Source organism: Miscanthus floridulus, chromosome 1, assembly GCF_019320115.1.
Source record: "Miscanthus floridulus cultivar M001 chromosome 1, ASM1932011v1, whole genome shotgun sequence".
NCBI classification, from domain to species: Eukaryota; Viridiplantae; Streptophyta; class Magnoliopsida; order Poales; family Poaceae; genus Miscanthus; species Miscanthus floridulus.
The window spans coordinates 151,767,406-151,789,016 of record NC_089580.1 but is presented as its reverse complement, the minus strand read 5'-3'; the positions used below and the strand labels follow the sequence as shown (position 1 = coordinate 151,789,016).

The 21,611-nt window shown below is 49.2% G+C and overlaps 2 protein-coding genes and 1 long non-coding RNA gene across 5 annotated transcripts; 1 reads left to right on the top strand and 2 right to left on the bottom strand.

Moving 5' to 3' along the window:
- Positions 1-1,141: 1,141 nt before the first annotated feature.
- LOC136497951 (uncharacterized) lies at positions 1,142-3,377 on the top strand. 2 transcript variants are annotated; one of them, XR_010769470.1, is made up of 3 exons: positions 1,142-1,197; positions 2,058-2,198; positions 3,204-3,377. It is a non-coding gene; the product is annotated as an uncharacterized lncRNA (long non-coding RNA). The 2 variants fall into 2 exon arrangements; XR_010769471.1 differs by having other exon boundaries at positions 2,048-2,198.
- Positions 3,378-3,893: 516 nt separating this feature from the next.
- LOC136497939 (phospholipase D alpha 1-like) lies at positions 3,894-8,524 on the bottom strand. 2 transcript variants are annotated; one of them, XM_066493843.1, is made up of 4 exons: positions 8,015-8,524; positions 6,633-6,692; positions 4,629-6,531; positions 3,894-4,523 (listed from the first exon to the last, which is right to left on the bottom strand). In XM_066493843.1, the coding sequence occupies exons 1-4, from the start codon at positions 8,123-8,125 to the stop codon at positions 4,081-4,083; spliced, it is 2,517 nt and encodes an 838-aa protein (XP_066349940.1). In that variant the 5' UTR covers positions 8,126-8,524; the 3' UTR covers positions 3,894-4,080. The 2 variants fall into 2 exon arrangements, with proteins under 2 accessions (XP_066349940.1, XP_066349947.1); XM_066493850.1 differs by having other exon boundaries at positions 4,629-6,525.
- A 6,723-nt stretch (positions 8,525-15,247) lies between these two features.
- On the bottom strand, positions 15,248-21,513 carry LOC136544013 (indole-2-monooxygenase-like). The gene is made up of 3 exons (XM_066536307.1): positions 20,937-21,513; positions 16,249-16,694; positions 15,248-16,121 (listed from the first exon to the last, which is right to left on the bottom strand). The coding sequence occupies exons 1-3, from the start codon at positions 21,445-21,447 to the stop codon at positions 15,465-15,467; spliced, it is 1,614 nt and encodes a 537-aa protein (XP_066392404.1). The 5' UTR covers positions 21,448-21,513; the 3' UTR covers positions 15,248-15,464.
- Between the last annotated feature and the right edge of the window lie 98 nt (positions 21,514-21,611).

Here is a 21,611-nt window from a genome sequence, read left to right as displayed (position 1 = left end):
TATCAGAGGAAGCAGTTGGTTGGCTTTTGATACGACGATCGGTGGCGACGATGATACCTGGGAATAAGGTCTCTCCAGTCTCTCCCTACCTCGACGATGTTTGATCTGGCATCGGTGAAGGACTAGTGAAAGTTTGGTCTATCAGATCTGTTTATCTTCTTTAGATCTTGGCAGTTGGTATGCTTATCAAAGGAAGGAGTTGGTTGGCTTTCGATGCGGCGATCTCGACCTCTTCTTTTGGTCTGTTCTACCGCAAGGTTCGGAAGTTTCAACACTCTGTTTTGATGGTGAAGGATTGTAATTGTAAGCCTGTGTTCCTTGGAGGATTCCTCTAGTCGATGTACTTTCAGTGGATACTAGATCTCGTTGTTAGCCTCGAGTGGGTTTTGTGGTCTTCAAAGCCATGTTTGGTGAGGGTGTTTGCAGGTGGCATTTTTCTTTGTTGTCTTTGCAGTGCTATTTTCAAGCTCCGATAGGTCATGGACGTCCGAAAGAAGACGACCAATTTAGTCTTTGATGTACTCTTATATTTAGAGGTCGTTTTGTGTCTTTTTGTCAATCGTTTGTACTAGCCTTTATTTTCCTTGAGATATATCAGATGTGAAACACTCTTTCGAGTGTTTTTATAAAAAAAATAATGGCCATTTAGTTTTTTTATCAGTCTTTTTTTTTTAAATCTCTTTGTTGCTATTTTTTAAATATCTCTTAGTAATAATGACCGCCTAGTTGCAAATTCTCTTGCTATGTTAACCAGACAAAATTATTGGTCGTTTTGTTATTGAGTAGTCCGTAACCTTCCCATCCCCCGAAATCTAGTGGTCCATCAGGATTGGGTTGTAAGCGCAACTTCTTGCCCAAAACTCTCATGTTCTTATTAATATATACCGGTTCTTAACCTGATCTTTTAGGCCTCGTTCGTTTCGGCCCGGAATGGCCCGGAACGCGGCCTGTTCCGCCCGGATCGGCATGGCCCGGTTCAAAGTCAGGTCAGACATGGAATGGCCGTTAGGTTGGATATGGCCCGAAATTAAAATGGGTCAATCCGGGCCTTTCTTCCCCCTCGTTGGCCCGGAATGGAGACGGACCCTCGTATGTCCGTAACCTATCCTGGCAACGCGAGTGGAGGCGACGGCGCGAAGTGAGGCGACGGCGACCGCTTCCCATCCAACGTCCACGCTCTCCGCCGCCTTCTCGCCGGTAACGCATTGCCCACGTTTTCCTTGCCATCTTCTCTCCCTCGGGTGCTTGGGTTCTTTCTTGTCATCGCTCGATCCGTTGCCTGCGTTTCTTGAGGAACGCCGGGAGGTGGCCCAGGAGCGGGTGTGCAGTGAGGCCGTGGGTGGTGGGTTTTTCTTCTTCTTGGTCATCAGGTTGTAGGAGATGTAGAGGAGAGGTTAAAAAAAGGAGATGTAGAGGAGGGGGAGCAGGACGAGCAGGGAGAGTGCGCTGGCTTGCAGCTCGGAGTAGGTGGAACCCATTGCATTGCCGTTGACTCTGTAGCTTTTGCTGATGACATTTGATGGAGGAGTGGAGAGGAGTTATATACACTGTGTCTGCAGCATATTGGTCTGCAGTGAGGGAAGTTGCAGTGTCGAACTAAGGATAAGAAATGTTTCAGTCCATGTTTGGGACTTTCAGTGTCTTTAATCGAACTCAAAGTTCATGTTTCCATCAGCAGTGCACTTTCAGTGTCTGAGAGAATCCCATGCCGCTATATAACTCGGAGCTGTGAGGTCCTTGAGTTTTGGACTTTGAGTGCAAGGTTACCAGGAAGAATAAAAAAGGCAAAACATTTGAGTTTCTTTACCTGCAGTCTGAAAGTGATGCGTACATGGGAATCCATGATATTGTGGTTTATTTTGTTTCTCTGAAACTTAGAATTGTACAGTACAGTACACATGCATTCTCTTCTACTTTCCAATAAATGCTCCTCATTCAAATGATCAGATCAAATGAAGTCAAGCAAAGCCATTTGTTAAAGACTAGCTCTGTATTCTGACAGTCAAAGACTAGCTCTGTATTAAACAAGTTGCTAAAACCGCTTTAGTTTTGTGCAGAAGTACTTGAGATTTCTAAGCTATCGCCTTCAAATTCCCATATGTTCATGCACCACCACTCGCACCAAGGATCTAATGCTACAACAAGTGGTACTAAAAAGAAGGCGTCTCCTAACTGCAGTAGGGCAAAGAAGACCGGAGGTTCTCCGAGAGCTTGTAAATTTTGTAGTATTTCTCTGCTGTTGTTGTCTGTCTGTCCACACATTTAGTGCAGTGTGTATCATAAATCTCATTGATCCGTGATATATCCCCCACCTTTTATATTTCATTTGCCCCTCTTGGCTAATTTGGAAAGGTTGACAAGAACCATACTCAGTTTTATTGTGATTCACCAAATCTTATTGAGCCTACACCCAACTAGTTCAGGGAGTATATCTGCAGTCTGCTAGTACTAGGTTTGTAATGATGTGGCAATGTCAAACTTAAATGCTACTAAATAATAAAAGGTCATTGTGCTGTTTTCAATGCCTTTTTTTTAACAATCGTTATATAACTGAATTAGATAGCCAAGAGTGGCACACATGTGTTGTTTTCTTATCAGTGATATGCTAGGCAGCAAAAGATGTCCTCTAGAAATTCTGTCAATGACAATTAACTACTTGTCGTACCAACTGTGATTTCTGCTATGTGATTTCTCCTTGTGGTTGTATTCTTGTGTAGTGAGTGAGATTCATAAGATACTAAAGATAGTTCCTTGCACCACACCATTTCATCCAGCCATATGCCCATTTTTTTCTGAATACTATGTGTAGTAGTAAAAGAGCGGACTGGAATCCGGCCCTTCAGAAGTCACTTCTAAGTATTGTAAAATGCATCTATTAATAGGCCTTGGCTGCCATCCTTGTATAATAAGGCTATGGCTTTTACTCTATTCATATATAGAATCTAATGCCTTATTAACTATGCCTCATATACTTCTCAGTACTGATGTAGTCACTTCTAAGTAAATAGATTGAAGAGCTTCTGAAGATTCAGTTTCAGTAAACCAACTGCAGAGTTCGGCTTTTTATTCTTTGGTTCGGTTTTTGAGCAACTGCAAATGACTACTTTGGTTCAGTTTTTGTGCGGCCTGAAATGTTCATTTTATAACCTATAGCCTTATATCTTATAACCTTATATCATTGATCTTCTCTTGTGTAATTGCAGGGTTTCAAGGTTAAGTTCAAGGCTGATTCTGCAACTCAGTGTCCTTACTGGAAGGTCTTTCGGTTTGCACTATCCAAGTGCCATTGTAATGTGTTGGAGACCTTTTCTGTGGTTTTTTTGGCTATTTATTAGAGTTTCTTGTACTGTCCAAAAAGTGCACCATAACAAGTTCAAGTTCTCACATTCCAGTACTCTGCAACTTCTCACATTGAGGCCTTGTACTGTCCAAGTTCTAATGTGTGATGTGTCTGAGTATGCAACAGCAGTGTATGTGTGCTAATTGACATGATAGCGCTGCAGGTTGCCATGGTTTTAATTTCTACCTCTGCAACTGCAAGTTCCCATTGCCACACTCTTGATTTCTTGTGTCCTCACTGATGCATTCGTGTGAATCTGAGCTAATAACAATTTGCTACATTTGTGCAAATGTGACTTGAAGCATGGAGGTATCCCCTGGATTGGTTCCCATCCAAAACCGAACACAAGGAAGGGAATACGTAAAGAAAGGGATTTAATCCGCAAGGGGTTTGAGTGACATGGACGGATTCACTCAATCCTTTCCTGGATTGGTTCCCCTGGTGGATTAAATACTTGCCAACCGAACGTGGCCTTAGGGGAAAAAATCTCAGTTGAAAGCCAATAATGGTGTGAGTGTTTGTTCGGAAACAGGAAGATAAGAGGAGTCACGTTTCAACTTTTAAATTATTCTGCTTTTGTTGACATAAATCACAACGCACATCGATCATATTTACAGTAGTTGCATTGCCACTTGACACTTGTCACACACTCACACATGCTGCTTCTCTCACTTGCGCATATATAACAACAAATTAAATAGCATTGCCACGGCGGGCGGTCAATACAATCGATGATTAAATCATGTGGTGAGGATGGGCGGGAGGATGTCGGACTTGTTGCCGAGCACCTTGGCGTCGGTGTCCGGGAAGGATTCCGTCGTCGCCACGACGCTGCCGTCGTCGAGCACGCTGACCGGGTACGCCATGAGGTGGCCCGGGAGGTCGCCCTGGAACGTGTCGCTCGCGAACATGTCCCAGTGCTGCTTCGCCACCTGGTTCATCCGGCGCACGCAGGCCAGGCTCGACGGACGGAGGAGATCGCCGCCCGCTGCCGCCGCCGCCTGGCCCAGGTGCTCCTGCCACAGGGAGACCCGGAAGCCATGGACCTGGCCCCTCGCCGGCCGGTTCCTGGTCGCCAGGTAGCCCGGCTGGTACGCGCCCATCGCGATCTCGGTGTCGCGGCCGCCGTCCATGGAGCGCTGGTTGATGTTCGCCGATCCCACGATGATGTACTCGTCATCCACTGCATGCAAACGACCACCAGTCAGACCGAAACCATCAAGATCATATTGTTTGTTTTGTAATTCTAGACTAGATGAATCTGTAGGCATAGAATAAGTCATTGTACCTATCATGGTCTTGGCGTGGACGTAGATCATGAAGCGCCTGGCCTGCTGCGCCCTCTCGTAGTCGGTGTTGGGGTCCGGGTGCTCCGGGGGCACGTACTCGCCGGGGCTTGGCGCCTCGCGGTTGCCGAGGCAGAAGAAGGTGAGGTAGTCCCTGGGGTCGGCCTGGAGCCCCTTGGCGCGAATGGCCAGCGTGACGTCCCTGTACATCATCTCCATGGTGCGTCGCTGCCAGTCCAGGATGGCCTGCACGGAGCCGCTCTCCGGCACGCCCTCCGGCCACAGGGGCACCACCACGTAGACGGTGAACCGCTCGCCGGCCTCAATCTGGCTGACGATCTTGAGCGACAGCTCCTTGGGGATGAGGTGCAGCGCGTTGACGTCCTCCACCTTCACGCCGTCGTTCTGCCGCCATGCGTAGGAGCTCCCCAGGAAGTACTGGTTCTCGATGTAGATGAAGTCCCGCGCCCGCCGGATGGCGTTGATGTACGCGTCCTGGATGCTGCGCTCGATCACGTGGTCCTTGCCGCTCACCAGCCCCAGCGCCGCCGCCTCCCGGGGCGCGTCCGCGGAGCCCTCCGGGAACCCCGCCGCCGCGCCGCCGTCGATGGACCGGAACACCTGCACGTTCCAAGACTCGGCGTCGCCCTGCGGGGCTGCCTCGCGCTCCGCCCACGCCTTGTTCAGAGTCACCAGCATGTTGTCGCCCTTGCCCTGCTTCTTCCACCTCTGCTCGAAGTTCTCCAGCACATCCCACGCGGCGGGCCCCTCGACGCGGCAGTGGATGTCGTGCCACGGCTCCCTCGGCCCGCCCTTGCTAATGGACGCGCCGGGGAAGTTGGGCTGGTGGAAGTCCTTGTTGTGCGTGGTGCCGAGCGTGCGGAACAGCGGGTGATCCTGCGTGTCGTACCTCCCGTCGCACAGGTCGATGCCGCCGAGGAAGCTCACGAGGCCCGGCGGCGAATCCGGCGCCGTCCTGCCGCCGCCGTCGACGATCACCGTCTTCTGATGGTGCGTGAACATGGTGGCCGTCTCGATGTCCTGCACGTAGCTCCGGTCCTTGTCGGGGTTCCGCGGGCACAGCACGCACTGCACGCGCGTGTCGCGGAAGTAGCTCGCCGTGTCCTGGTCGTGCGTGGCCATCAGCCCGTCGCGCTTGATGGGGCCGAGCCCCACCGAGGTGCGGTCGTCCCACACCAGCATCAGCACCGTGACGCCCTCGTTCGCCTTCCGGATGAGCAGCTGGCCGAGATTCTCGGACGACGCCGACGGCTCCCGCGGGTCGCGCACCAGCACGACGTCCGTGTTCACGGACCACCCGGCGATGTACACCATCCTCCGGGCCCTGTTGATCGCGTCGAACACGTCCACCCAGCACCGGCGCGGCTCGTAGAAGCTGCCGTTCGCAAGCCGGATGCGCGGCGCGAAGTCGCCGGCGACGTGCGCGTCCTCGTACAGCCGCACCCGGCAGCCGCGGCGCTGCTTGAAGAAGGTGTAGGGCACGCCACCGTACGCCGCGCTGCCGACCCCGGTGCCCCAGCCGGCGGTCGGGTCGGCGGCGACGTTGGTGAACTGGAGCTGGACGCGTATCTGGTCACCGCCTTCCAGCGGCTGGCGCTTCTCGTCGCGGATGGGGAGCCACAGGTCCACCTTCTGCCCGGCGACGACGCCCTCCGTGGGCAGGTAGGCGCGGCCGATGAGCGTGGCGCCGATGGCGTTGTCGGCCTTGACGGTGAAGATGATGTTGCTGGCGTCGTGTGCGCAGTAGATGTGGAAGGACTCGTCCCACTTGGGGGAGTGGACGGGGGGCACCATGCGCGTCCGCCCCACGCGCGCCTTGTCGATGTCCACCGTCGCGTACAGCTTGCCATCCGTGCCCAGGCCGATGGCATTCTCCAGCTGTTGCTGCGCCCAAAACGCATGCATACGGATCATGTACCGACGATCCCAAGGATGGCAGGTGTAGTACCAAGTACCATAAATAAAGAATCGAGGATGAGGAAAACCTGGACTTTGCAGAAGGTCAGCTTCCTGATCCATGAGAACACCTTCTTCTTCATCAAGGTCTGATTGCAGACAAGTTCAATGTTTCATCAGTATATATGAATAAAATGATAGACTGACAATGAAACATTGATGGGCCGCTAGTAGATCCAACATTAAAAACAATGCTATATTCCAGGCGCCTGAAATTTTATTAATTTTTAGGCAATGCTTGTAACATTAGAAATCAACATCTGCAATGTTAGAGAACAACGTCTGTAGCATGTTCACAGCAGGTCTAATTCCGGAGCAGAAAATCTCAGTGTTATGTAGCATGTTGCATTGTTTGCAACATTGGATAACAACATCTGCAACATCGATAATAGCTGCTGCAACATTAAATATGTTGCCTGAAACAATCAAAATTTTCAGGCACCTATTATAACACCGCTTTTCTAATATATAACTTTTGCAAAAATACCTATGTTTTGTTTTATTACGAAACTACTCCATCTTCAGGTTATGAGGAAACTATATTTGTTTTGCGTTGGCATATTTAAGCCTGTGTATCACAAAATAATTTGGGTTCAACGTATCACAAATTTTGTGATGCATACAATTGACATTGCTGCAGTTCTATGATACGATGGCTAAAATTTCTAGTTTCCTCAAAGTGGCCGTAGTAGTTTTGCAAAAGTTATTCGTGTACAAGGAAGGCCGAAAGTGCGTAGGCTCTCCGTCGGCCCAACCCAACAAGAATCAGCTGCCAGCAGCCAGCAGGGTCATTCAATAAAACCAAAAGAGAAATCGTTATCACGAGCAGCAGGACTAAGGATTTATCTTTTAAAATCTACATCTTTATCAATATCTATCTATGTGTCTATTTATCTATCCATATCTATATGTATATTATATGTATTTATATATATCTATATCTGCTCGGTATATCTATATTTATATCTGTAACATAATAAAATATTAAGGAGCAAAAAAATTTCCCCTTCGCCTCTTCTAGAAACCCACCTGGGTCCATCCTTCACATGTCAATAATCATAACTCCAATTTGATACGACAACCCTGCCTTTACACCAGTCCGTGTCAAGTATGTGATTCGGAGTCAAGATTTATCCATGCTCATACGACTTAGAACTAACTCATGTCCGAATAATAGTACGAAGTTCAGTTCACGGGGCACGAACATGTTTACTATGCTAGTAAAAAAATGGGGGAAAAATGTTTTTTTCTTCTGATCCATGTGATTTCCTCTCCAAATTAGATCAGTGTAGATAGGGAGTTCCCGTCACTACTAGTGTCGGATGGGTAAGCGAGGCTTTGCTCTCTCTCAAGAGTCAAGAAACAACATGTACAAGTACAACAGAGCAGAGCATATACTATATATACGTACCTTCTTGCTCGGCTGCAGCTGACCGTCTGTGGTGACGGACAGGTCGGCCTCCAGGATCCTGGCCTCGATCACCCCGTGCAGCAGCAGCTGCGTCGTCTGTGGCTGTGCCATCACCACGCCGTTCGTTCGTTCGGGGGCTTCTTCCGCCGCCTAGCCTGCCCCTGGCCTCTGTGCGTGCTAAGCTAGCTTCTTGTGGAGAGCGATGAGGCCAACTCAAGGTATGCGCGCAGTATATATACTGAAGCCCCTCCAGCACGTACGACAGCCGCGGCCCCAAGAAAGCACGCTATCTGCGGCCTGCGGCAAGCTGCAAGGATCTATCTTTATATCCGTGGAGATGAGAGGAAAGCGCCGCGAGGAGAAGAGAACAGGGTGCTGTGGCCTGTGGGTCAGTCACTTGGCGCTACCTTTCCCTCCTTCCTTGCTTCAGCAACAATCCGAGAATCAGAGAGGCCCGCAAGCTAAAAATCAAAGAGGGCTGCTCCTGATGGAGTATCGCGGCAAGGGATCGGACCATGACTATCAGCACGCACACGGAGAGAGAGAGCAGCCCAGGAGAAGTAAAGGACAAGTCCCGCCGATACTGGCCCCGTTCGGATGGTACGATTCTGGAGAAATTTAGATGGTTTGGAGAAATTCTGAAGAAATTTACGAGAGAAAAATACTGTTTCGGATGAAGAAAGAAATGGATAAGTTAGGTTTAAGAGCACGCGAACGGGTCACTGGGTTTCCCACCGGGGTTTCGCGAGATGCGTCGTTGACGCGCTTGCTTTCTTCTCCCTGGGTGCCTCGCTGGGTGCCTCGCTCGGAAGTCTTCGTCAGAATTCAGAAGAAAAGCACCTGTCCAGATTAACGATCCCTAGATGACCCAAGGCGCAGAGAGGCGTGCTATGACCAATCGCGCAGCTCGTACAGGGTGACAGGTCATGCATGTGTGCTGGCTCTTTAACTCTCTGGCCTCTGGGAATAGCAAAGTCGTGCTTGGTCCTTAGCACGCAGGAGGCAGCAGCACACGGGATTTGACCGAGACCGCTGAGTGCTAGTGTTTCCAGAAAAGATGCAAAAGAAACTACGCACCGTTGTTTATTGTCCATGCTAACGATCGCCTATAGCTCTGTTCCGGGTCATGCTCCCGGCTCCACACGCTCTGCATCACTTTTTTTTTCTCTCTCTCTCTCTTCTCCCACAACTAAAAAGACTAAAAGATGGACACGTTTTGGTACGACAAAAATTGGTTCAGTCCGTCTGCCGCCTCATGCGAACGGCACCCCCACGCGACTTCCTGCGCCGCCAGGTGGGACCGCGAAGATCCCGCGATCGATCGCCTATTAGGAAAGATTGCCGCCGCATCCTGCCTGCCTCGCCCTAGTAGGAAATCGCGGCATCTTTCCTACGTTGATCCCACGATCACCATCCGTGGCTGCCTTCAGTCTCCTCCCTGCTCGTCGCTCCCCTTGCGATCACGGCATCGCTCCCCTCCCCTCCGTGACTCCCCGCTTGGCCGTGCTGCACGCCTTCGACCACCGTGAGGCGGCGCGGCGTCCACGGTGCTGGAGGGCCGGATCGGGGGCACCGTGGTGCTGGTGAAGAAGGACGCGCTCAGCTTGGGCCACTTCCAGGCGTCGCTCCTCGACAGCATCCACCATATCCTCGCCCAGGACACCGGTATCGCCTTCCAGCTCGTCAGCGCCACCAAAGCCGACCACCGTGAGGTGGCACGGCGTCCCGGTGCTGGAGGCGGCGCACGCGTCCGTGCACGGCATCCCGGCGGCGCAGGTGGTCAACCAGGGTATGCCCACCCCTTCCCTGCTCTCCCTTCTGTGCGAAAAGATCTGGCGCCCGTGCTCCCTATATCGGTTTTGGTAGGCGAGGGCTCAGATCTAGCGCCGCCGGGACTGGATCCGGTGCCCCCGTGGCAGGATTCGTCAAGCCCTTGGCCGGATCTGGAGACGGCGTGTAATCTTCGGTTGCGGGCGGAGGCGCAGCGCAGAGGCGGCTGGAACCCTATCAATTCCTCCACTACCACATCCGCCTGTGGGATGAATGAGCCGCTACTGCCGGAGTTCTCAGTTGGCAGCCATGGCTGCTGCGTGACCTCGGTCTCCGGCGCGGGGTGGGCCGTGGGCGGTCGCAGCTGCCGGTGGTGGCAAGTAGGGGGTGACGCATTCGGTCGCGCCGACGCTTCCATGCACCTCGGTCTCCAGCTTCCTCATCATCATCGGTAAGCTAGCTACCTCTGCGAACCTCATCATCATCTCCTTTGGATAGGTCGATTTGTTCTGTGACAGCTGAAAGATGGCAAGGATATGAGAGCCTCATCAGTGCGTTTCTGCACGCGGAAGAGCACGTTTTGAAGAAGACTAACTCTGGAGCCATCGGTATTGACTCTAGAGGCCTTATTGTTTGCTTCGTTTCACCGTCTGTCCACTCTTGAGTATTTGTTGTACCGTGACTAAATCAGTTCCTTTCCGGTGGTTATAGGCTGTGAAAGAATGTGTTACCGAAAACACATGAAGTTGGTTATTCCTGCACTGCTTAACAAGAACAACCAATAATCTCTTTGCTCAGTGCATTGAATGAAACAATCTCAATTTTTGTTAAGTAGCAGCAACCATACATCCTTACTGAAGCCTGAACTTGATTGTCATGGAAACTGTCAGTGATTTCCAAATCACTGCACAAGAAATAAATCAAACGTTTTCTTCTTCATATGCTAAATTGCAGTACATCTTTTTCTGCTCTTTTAGAGTATAGAAAATGGTATTCATGAGCTAGCATCTGCCTACACAGTTTTTATTCCTTAATAATATGATTTTAACACCTTCGAAAGCAATGACAGGGAGGGCTTAATATTCTTTTTTGTTGTGTGTTATGATTTTTTTCTTATATCTTAACTAGAATACATATAAAATAATGGGGATGACATCTTAGAACTTCCATGCTGAGGAGAAGAATTCAACTTGTCATTTGTCTGTCGTCGATGAGGGAAGCAGCTGGAAATGGAGAAACGAAAAATGGATTATCTATTGGATTTATTCAGTTGAGATTCTTTTTTGGTTGTCATTTTGTTCAGCTTAAAACTTGGGATCATTCTAAGATCAGATCTAGCATGTGTTCATTTTTTTCAATATAGTAAACTGCTCTGCTCATATTCTGGGACTTGTGGGAGGGTCTTGAATACTTGAATCAGCTCGTCCCTCCCTGTTGTTTAGTTCAAGTGATTCTCTCCATTTGCAGTAGACCTTATTGTTCTATGATTGACTGTTTCTCACCGGTGGATGCTAATAGCATTTGGTTTGGAGACCTGCCGTGATGACACTGTTCATGCATGAGTTTCAGTTTTATCTTACCACCTATACCGTGCAACACGTATGCTTTTTTGTCACAGCTTTTATGTTCATGTAAAAAATAGCTTCAGATTTATACTATAAACAAACAAAAAAGAAAAAATTCATAGAAGCTAGCGACTTCAGTTCTTGCACCAGCCCTCCTTCAGGTTTTGCATAGAACGCCTCTGCTGCCATTATGACTCTACGATGTTTCTGGGTATGACTACTCTGATTTTTCAATGAACCGAGCTCTCTTTCTATTTCTGAATGGAGTTGGCCATGTTGTTCCTTCTATTTCTATCTGATCATATTTGGTCTTAACACTAATTTTGAATAGTTATGCCACTATTTTGAATAAGATGGCCATTATTAGTTATTGGCTTCCTGATTAGTCTAATCAGCATAGACCCGAAAACATGGGTTCTGATTATTTTGATAGTTCCTCTTTTTTCTGCAAGATTTGTTGTTTCATAGTTCTCTCATATAATCCGTTTCACAGTCCTCATCATTACTAAGAATATGTTGCTCTTTGATATAAGTAGTAAGACCTAATGGTGAAAAATATCTTAAATGTACATATGTTGTAATCCAATGTTTCTTGACCTATGAAATTAATTCCCCAGCCATGTTGCTTTAGCACAGTTGTTGCATAGTATAATGCTTTCCTAGCGAAAGCACACTGATGACAGCTTTGGTGTTTGAGCTCCCCGAGGGCATCTAGGCTTGGTCTATGACTTGATTGCCGGCAGCCCCAGCACCTGCGCCGCCCGGTTGCGGTAGCTCCGGCGCGGCGGCACCTGCACAGGCACACCCCGATGCGGCTGCCTGGGCAGGTCCCGACGGTCACAGCGGTTGTCGCTGCTGCCCGCTGGCGGCTATCCCCTCCCCCTCCGTGAAATAATGGAGACAGACACGCGTGCACGCAGTGGATACAGGCAATCAAGGACCAGCGACCCAAATGCGGGCCGACAGCAAGGTTTGGGAGCAACGCTCCGATACAGGTCGACAGCAAGGTATGGGGTTTTCCCCTTTGGGCATAGGTATTGTTTGTCGATGAAATAATCTAGCTACAAAATCTAATCTATCACATTAGTAACAGTTCTTATCTATCTTTCACAGTGCGCTAGGTGTGTTAAGACATGTGTTGCTACTTTTGTTGGTTTTTGTAATACTAAATTCTGGAACATTGTCTTACAGTCCATCAAGTGATATCTTCTAGCACAAAAGTTTTACAACCATGAAGATTCCTCGCATTTAAATATCTTTTTCCTTTTGATTTATAGGCACGGAATTGTTGAGGGACGACAACCAGCTACGCCCAAAAGGATAAATGGTGATACCGTACTGAATTGTGGCACTTCCATTGTGTGATTCAATTGTGCCCCTAATGCTCAAACGTGGTGTGGCAGGTTCTAATATTTTTTGTAATTCAGTGTGCCATGCCGGAACAAAATTATGTGATAAGTTCTCGGATTTGTTCTAAAACTAGAGACAAATTGTAGTGTACAGTATCATGCCAAGGCTGGGTTTAGTTCTTCGATCTCTAAGGAATACTCAGCCTCCAGCAATCGGCCTGTAGCTTTTTTTTGATATCGTTGCCATCACACTCGCTTACCAAAGCACTAATCATTTTTTGCAAAATCACAGCTAATCTTTGTCTATTTGTCTCCTTATAAATATAAATTGATAATCACATAGACAGGAACATGGACTATGCCACTTTTCTACTGTTTTGTTCACTAGCTATGCACTTATATTACTGTCACTTCTGTTTATTACAGGCCATTGTCGCTATGATTCAGAACACAATGGACTAACAACCTATTTATCAGGCACAGACATTTGGCTCTTATGTTAATACTCCGTATTCTTACTCAGATGCTGATTCATAGAAAGCCTACCATTATCGTCGTCACAGGTCCTATTCCTACATCATCAAGGTCATGTCCGGACACAAATTTTATCAATGAAGATCAGTACTACATTATTTGACGCACATCCATCAAAGCAAAAAAAAACCAAAGGAGGGTGACAATATCCCCTCCTACAACTGAAGTGCATCTACTATGAACTGATGATTCGGTATGTGATGCTTCTCAATCTCAAATAGATTAATGTACTACTGGGTTGGGATGATGTCTCTTGTTGTTTTTTTTCTAACTTTTGCTTTAGTGACCTCTTCTTTCCATTACTAACAACCAGGTTATTTTCTTTTGAGACAGAGGTTGCACAAGCATATACAGGTGACATCCACTCAAGAGCAAGATGTACACATTATACACTCCATACTTATAGAGTCTTCACCTATAATGTATATTGTGTTAGTTGCCACATCTATATAAGACATGTAATCTACTCATAGCTCATGTTGTGCTTGTGAAATGTGTAGTTTTTTTTGCTATGTAGCTAGGCTGTCTCTTAAATTAAACTATTGCCACACGTCTCGCACATCACCTACGTGTTTTTGTTAGTGTTTTATCGGCATACCATCTGTAGTTGAAGATGAAGGAAAGGGAGTCACCATCAATGCGGTCTGGGCTCTGTGAACTATTCAACCTGGCCAAAGAGGCGTTGAAACTGCTAATTATCTGGTGTCCAACGAGAAGGTCCTACCTTGGATGAGAGGCAGTACGTTTAGGGTCCGCTCGTAACTGAAAGAGGCTGGCGTTTAGGGTCCGCTCGTAACTGAAAGAGGCTGGCGGTAGTTTTTATAGAAGTCATAGCTCCTCAACCAAACGCACCCAAAAGCAGGGCTAATGGTGCTGTGAAATTTGAACACGCTAAAAGCTACTTTTAGTTATACAATATATATGACATCAATCTTAATAAAACTGATTTTTTGTTTTATTTTTTATATAAATTTTCACTTCTTATTTTACCGTATATGTTTGCGTGGAATAGATCTAAAGTAACACATATTTATACGATGAGTATAACATACTTTGTTTTAAGGTTTTGTGAGAGATTTTTCAAGACACATAGTATTACCCATGTGACAGGCACTAATATTTACTCGAACCTGTGTATAGGATGACATAGAGTTCGTGGATATATTGGCGCACGAAAGAAATGGATATCGAAGATTTCTTCCTGTCAATATAAAACATTATCTTAGCCGCATCACGGAAAGGTCTATAAAGTAGAGTTTGTGAGCCTACGACATCTCGCACTCCATGACTGTGTTAAATTCATAAACTTTGTTTTTTGGATTAAATGTCACTTTAACGTTGGTATTTAATTTTTACAGTATTATTATCTTATCGTGCGATCCATGTGTTTTTAGTACAAAATGTTAGCTATCCCGTAGCAACGCACGGACACGCTACCTAGTGAGTACAAAGAGGAAAACATTGGGTTCATGTAATTATGAACAATTATATGCTCGACACACACCCGATAGCGATTACGGAGTACATCATACCGCACTATATATGGTGTGCGAGATCATGGGCTACAATCCCTACAATCGATGAATGGTGTAGGTGCTGCATGGGCGAGCTCATTTTGCCCCGAAAGGGTTTTTTTTTTTGCTTTACCTTTCTGTCTGTCCCCACCTGTTGCCGGATGGAACCCCTCATCCAAAAAAAAAAAAAAAAAAAAAAAAAAAAAAAAAAAAACTGTTGCCGGGTGGTGAATAGTGCATCCCAGAAATTTGTCAGGAACTTCATCGAGCCTATACGTACAATCGATGCAGTTCTAGTGGAGTCTCCAATGACAATCACAAGGCAATCTGGACCTGAATAGTGTAGGTGCTCTTCAGGGGGTAGCAGCCAGTACTGTCTCATCACTTGCCTTAGGCTGACGGCATGATCACACCGGTTATATAACCGCATGGGACGAATCCTCAAGTTCGTCCTTCCCACACACATCACATAAGGAGTTGCTATCATATAACAAGAGAAGGTTGCAATGATGCGAGCACTGCTTTTTCTGGAAAAAGAAAGGAGGTTGCAACACTTACAATATATAATTACTACGGAAAGGGTACATTCTAGCCCTCCCCAATCTCAATTTTTGGAGTTCCATGCTCAGGCTTGAATAGCAGAGGGTACTTGCTAGAGTAATTATATATACTGATACTCCTAAAACTTTAGCTGAAGAACAGAAAAGATCTACCTGTCTTACTCCCCACCAGGTGACCTACTCTTGTGTACTGGGGGAGGATGAAACCTTGGGATGAGGAGGAGCTTCTCTTTCCGACGCACTGCCAACCCGAACACCTCGGTCATATCAACATTATGCACACCTTCAGGCAGCTCCCAGTCAAAGTGATATACAAGGTTTGCCAACATGATCTCAACCAAAGCCAATGCAAAGTTTACCCCAGGGCATATCCTCCGCCCTGACCCGAATGGCAAAAACTGGAAGTCGTTTCCTCTGAATTCCGCACCAGTTATGTCTCCCTTACTGTCTATGAACCTCTCTGGCATGAACTCTTCTGGGGCATTCCACATCTTCGGGTCACGCCCAATTGCCCAGGCGTTGATGAACACAGTTGTGCCAGCAGGAACCATGTAGTTGTCCACATCACAATCCTCCAGGGAGAGATGTGGAACAAGGAGCGACGATGGCTGCTGGAGGCGGAGTGTCTCTTTGATGACTGCCATTAGATAGGGCATCCCAGCTAGATTTCCCTCAATGATTGTTTCCTGGACGTCCGGCATTGTCTTCCTCACCTCGGCTTGTAGCTTGGCCAAAGCATCTTGATGCAGCATGAGCTCAGCCATGGCAAACTCTAGGACCAGATATGCCGTGTCAATGCCCACTGTAAACATATCCTGTTGTTCATTTCAAGGTAAGAAAACTTAAACAAACACATAGATTAATCATGAGGAGATGTTTCAGATTGCAAATTCTGCTCTCCAAGAAATTGAGGAGGAAATGATATGCATTTGGTGAACTCACAGCTAGGATACCCTTGATGCTGTTTCTGGTGAGTCCATACTCTTCTTGTACGGACAAGAGCACATGTATGAAGTCACTATCTTGCAGGTCTGTGCCACCATCTGCACCTGCCATCTCTCTCGCGTGCTCATCAATCAGAGCATCAAAGATGTTGTCCCACCGACACCTCAGCCTCTCAGCTCTCTGGCGTGCTGGCCACGTGAGCACGCCGCCGGCTACCTTTGCCAGACGAGGGTAGAAGTTCTCCAGGTTGAATCCCCCCACGACGGCCATGCCGGCATCGATCAGCTCACGGAGCACCTTGTTCCGGCCCTCCACCCTAAACCACCTCCCTGCCACCGCGCGGCAGAGTATGTCGTTGGTGAACGAGCTCGGGAGCTCACTCATGTCCACAGGCGCGTGTGCGGCGGCCGCACCACGGATCCTGGCTATCACTGCGCCCACCCATAGCAGCCGGGGGACGGGAACGTGCCCCACGTTCCCGTTCCGGGAACTTCGTTCTGATTCGCGAAACGGGAACAAGGCGGGACGATGGAACCTGACTCGGAGTCGTTGTGGTCGCTTGGGCTGCCAGGATGCGGTGGGGGGTATAACCTCAGGTACCCATGGCGATGGACATGTGCCGCACCATCAAGGACGGTCCAGCCCATGACATCAAGACTTGCGGCGCACGACACTGGTCGACGTACACCGCAAGATATGATTTATTAGGACTCTTACAGATATTGCAATCCTATCATAATACTAAATATGATACTTTCCCTGTAACCCTACCCCTCCAGAGCATATAAGGAGGGACAGGGGTCCCCTAGTCGACATCCCTATACGGATCTTAGGCTTTGCCTAAGGCATCGGATCACACGCAATATCATACGATAGCCAATACAAATCGACAGACCACAGGAGTAGGGTATTACGTCGTACTGACGACCCGAACCTGTCTAACTCTTGTGTCTCTGTTGCCTTCTAGTTCTTGATTACGCGCACCTCTGCGAATCAATCTGCTTTCGTGGGATACCCCTCGGAGGACTGCCGACGATATTCTGTCAACAGTTGGCGCGGCAGGTAGGGGTGTGCGTGCTGTTTCCATGACGAACAAGATGGTACACTTTTTAAGCTCTTCGTCCTCTCCAGAGCCCGGCCAGATCTTTACGGTCGGATCGATCTCTTGGGTCATCAATGCTGTCGGAGACGGAGAGATCTTCAAGCCGGTGCAGATCGATTCTGCGCCGACCACACCAACGCCTGCAACAGCAAATCCGATCTCGGAACCGCCTCCGAGGTCGTCTTCACCAACAACTCGCCGCCTGCTGCCCCGCTACTCGAGGAAGCAGGTCGGCAACAACAATTTGATCGCATCCATCGATCAGGTCGGCCAGAAGCTCGCCGAATGCCTCACCCTCACGGAATCGGCTCTGACCACTTCGGTTCGACGCCGACCACCTTCCGATTCCGATCTATCGGAGGCCGATCGGGAAACTCCAGGGGATACGACCACCATCCATCAGGATGCCCTAAGGGACAAATTCGCCGACCAGATTGGAGACATCTATCCTCTCGCCGACCCAATCGCCGACTGCTCCGCTCGACCGTCTATCAAAGCGTCATGCAGTATCGCTTCTCCGACCAGATCGAATACGGTTACGTCAACAATCTCCCCGAAACTGATCTGCCTAAGGCTGACCAGCACCATAAGGACGACATCGCCCGGACTACTCGTTCCGACGCCAGCTGCATCGCAACGATGATCGCTGTGTAGAACTGTGCTATGATGACCACGACCGCCACCATGACGACAGGCCGAAGAGCTCCAAACCCGACCAGATAACGTCATACGTTGCCGATCAGACATTCTCACTAAAGATAAGCACCCTTCCTATATCTAAATTTAATACAATTTTCTCCAAGTTTCGCCATGTTTTCTCCTATTGTTATTTCTCCAATATATCTCCATGATTAATGTCTCCAATAATCTCCATTTGTTTTCCATGCGAAATATCTTTAAGATATTCTCCATTCGACTCGTCGACCAGCCACGTTCTTACTTGCGGCACCTAGAAACGGCCCTGTCCTCGACTTCGCTCCTACACGTGCACGAGCCACGCTTTGCGTTATGGACAGTCAGCAGCGGCTCTTTGGCAATGCTCTCTCTCTTACGCGTACACGGGTGTCGGCCACTCCGCGCTATAGAGTTTGGACTAGTAAGGGCTGGTGACGTGATATAGAACCAACTGGAAAGAAGTTACTCATATTTAAAATATGAACACTTCAAACAAACATAATATTTATCTACTCCGCTCTGTTTTCTTCATCGTCGAGCTCATATATTTTATTTTTACATCATGTACTACCCGTTCTACATATTTGTATTGTAGGATCATCATCCAGGTGGTCGGACCACCTGGTACTCGGACTTCTCCACCGATCAACTGGTCGGCCTGCTAGGTTTATGGACTTCGTCGCCGACCAGTTGATCGGACTGTTCGCCGGTCACTTCTACTCAATGCACACTTCACCGCCGACCAGTTGGCCGGACTGTTCGTCGCTCGCGCTTCATCGTCAGCTACGCTGGGGGTTTACCAGCTAAGCTGAGGACTCCTTGGCGTTCGGGTGGTCGCACTACCTGGCATTCGGACTTCTCCGCCGATCAACTGGTTGGACCGCTAGGTTCATGAACTTCGTCGCCAACCAGTTGGTTGGACTGTTCGGCGCTAATTTCTACTCAGCGCTCACTTCGCCGCCGGCCAGTTGGTTGGGCTGCTCGGTGCTCGATTCTTCGCCAACCAACTGGTCGGATTGTCCGTCGCTTCATCGTCAGCTACGCTGGGGGCTCGCCAGCTAAGCTGGGGACTCCACGACGTTTGGATTGTTCGTCGCTTCATCGTCAGCCACGCTGGGGGCTCGCCAGCTAAGCTGGGGACTCCTCGGCGTTCGGATTCTTCGTGCAAGCGTCGCCAGCTAAGCTAGGGACTCCTCGGCGTTCGGATTCTTCGTGCAAGAATCTCCAGCTAAGCTAGGGACTCCCTTGGCGGCCGGGTCTTGCTACGTCTCATCGGTGTGCTATCGAGCTGCTCCATGTTGTTCGGATCAGGATGTTGATCTTGGGCAGCACGTCTGGGGTTTTGATACGCGCATGTCAGATGACGTCGGTAAGCTGTCAGACTTTTTTTTCTTTGACCCTGCTACAAGATTCATTCTTCATCTTCCAGCAGGCTCGAGGACTAAGTGGCTACACTTCACCTAACGATGAATGTAGTGCTTTTTTTCTTGATTTACCCTCCTTATTTACGGAGTCTAAGTGGCTACACTTCTCCTACGGAGAAGAATTTTCAAATTTTATCTTGAGCCCCTTACATCCTTCTGGCAAGCCTTACTTGGCTAAGTTCGAGGTCTCCTAACCAGTTAAACTAGTCGCCATTGACTTTCACCGCCCAGGTCACCAGTTAAACTGGTCGGCTTTGATTTTCATCGCCCAGGTCACCAGTTAAACTGGTCGGCTTCGACTGCCACTGCTTGGATCACCAGTGAAACTGGTCGACTTCACGTCAAACTGGTCAGACTTGTTCAAGACGGCGCTGCTCAAAGGATACAAGGAGCTCGGGGACTAGCTGTGGGGGTATAACCCCAGGTACCCACAGCGATGGACATGTGCCGCACCATCAAGGACGGTCCTAGCCCACGACATCAAGACTTGCGGTGCACGGCACTGGTCGGCGTACACCGCAAGATATGATTTATTAGGACTCTTACAGATATTGTAATTCTATCATAATACCAAATATGATACTTTTCTTGTAACCCTACCCCTCCAGAGCATATAAGGAGGGGCAAGGGTCCCCTAGTCGACATCCCCATACGGATCCTAGACTTTGCCTAAGGCATCGGATCACACGCAATATCATACGATAGCCAATACAAACCGACAGACCACAGGAGTAGGGTATTACGTCGTGCTGACGGCCCGAACCTGTTTAACTCTTGTGTCTTTGTTGCCTTCTTGTTCTTGATTACGCGCACCTCTGCCGATCAATCTACCTTCGTGGGATACCCCTTGGAAGACTGCCGACGATATTCTGTCGACAGATGCCGAGCCCAGTGAACGGCGAACCCGTTGTCCCGCTCCCACAGCGCCGCAGCTTCGATGTCGTCACAGTTCCGCAGCAGGAACGGGCTTCTCAGGATGCGGCGATGGGCGGCGGCGTGTCCGTGCGTGTGTGGCGGCGGCGTGCCCATGCGTGGGTGGTAGCGGAGTGCGCCGTGCGTGGGTGGCGGCGGCGGGATGGTGTTGGTGCGGCCTGGATCTTGGAATGGGCTTTAGGGTTCCTATTTGATGGATGGAAAATCCAACGACCCAAAAAAAACGGACTGGATAAAAGAAGAGGCTGAGGGATTCGAACTCGGCATGCTCAAAAAAGACTTTAACCTGCATGAACCAACCACCACGTTCCTTGCGCGTTCCAATTAGATGCGGTACGCGTTCCCGTACTTGAAGGAACAAGCTGAAGCTGTATACCCCTTCTGTTCCGTAGTTTTTGAGGAAGTCGTACCACGTACAGCGTTCCCGTACCACTTTCCCAACGTTCCGGGAACTTGGCTGCTAAGCGCCCACCTGAAATCCTCATACAAATGGGCTAGGCACTGGTCAATCGATCAGGCAGTGAATCGCCGGGGATCTTGACGATCAGTTACCTCCTCTCGGGCGGCGCGGTAGGACTGCCCCTTCTTCGCGGCGAGCAGGTGCGTGGTGACCAGCTTCTTGGCCTGCCGCCACCACTCGCCGTAGGGCGCGAACCCGACGCCCGACGGCCCGTACGAGAGTATGTTGCCGACGACGGACCCCGGCCGCGAGGCGAACGACGCGTCGTGCGTGCGCAGGATCTGCCGCGCGGCGTGCAGGGACGAGACCACCAGCGTCGGGACCGTTCCGAGGTGGAGCAGCATGAGGCCCCCGTCACCCTGCTGCCGCGCGGCGAGGTCACGCAGAGAGACGTGTGGGAGCCCACCGGCGATGAGGTGGAGGTGCCTGATGAGCGGCATCGCCAGAGGGGAAGGAGGCATCCTCTTGTGTTCTTGGCTGCTCCTTGCTGAATCACTGAAGTGGCGCAGCAGAATGAAGAGGAGAGGGAAGACCAGCACCAGAACAGCTTTCACCGCCGGCAAGCCGTCGGCTAAGTGATCAAGAACTGCAGCCAGAGCCATTGCCCCTTCCTTAGCCTACCAAAAGTCTTCGCCGGCAGCAGTGGGTTGGGTTCCCTAGGTAGGTGATAACAAAATACGGTGGCCTACAACTACAAGAAGATGAGACTAAGCAGCTCTAGAGCAGCAGTAGGTAACAAAATACTAAGGTTGTTATTTACACTTTA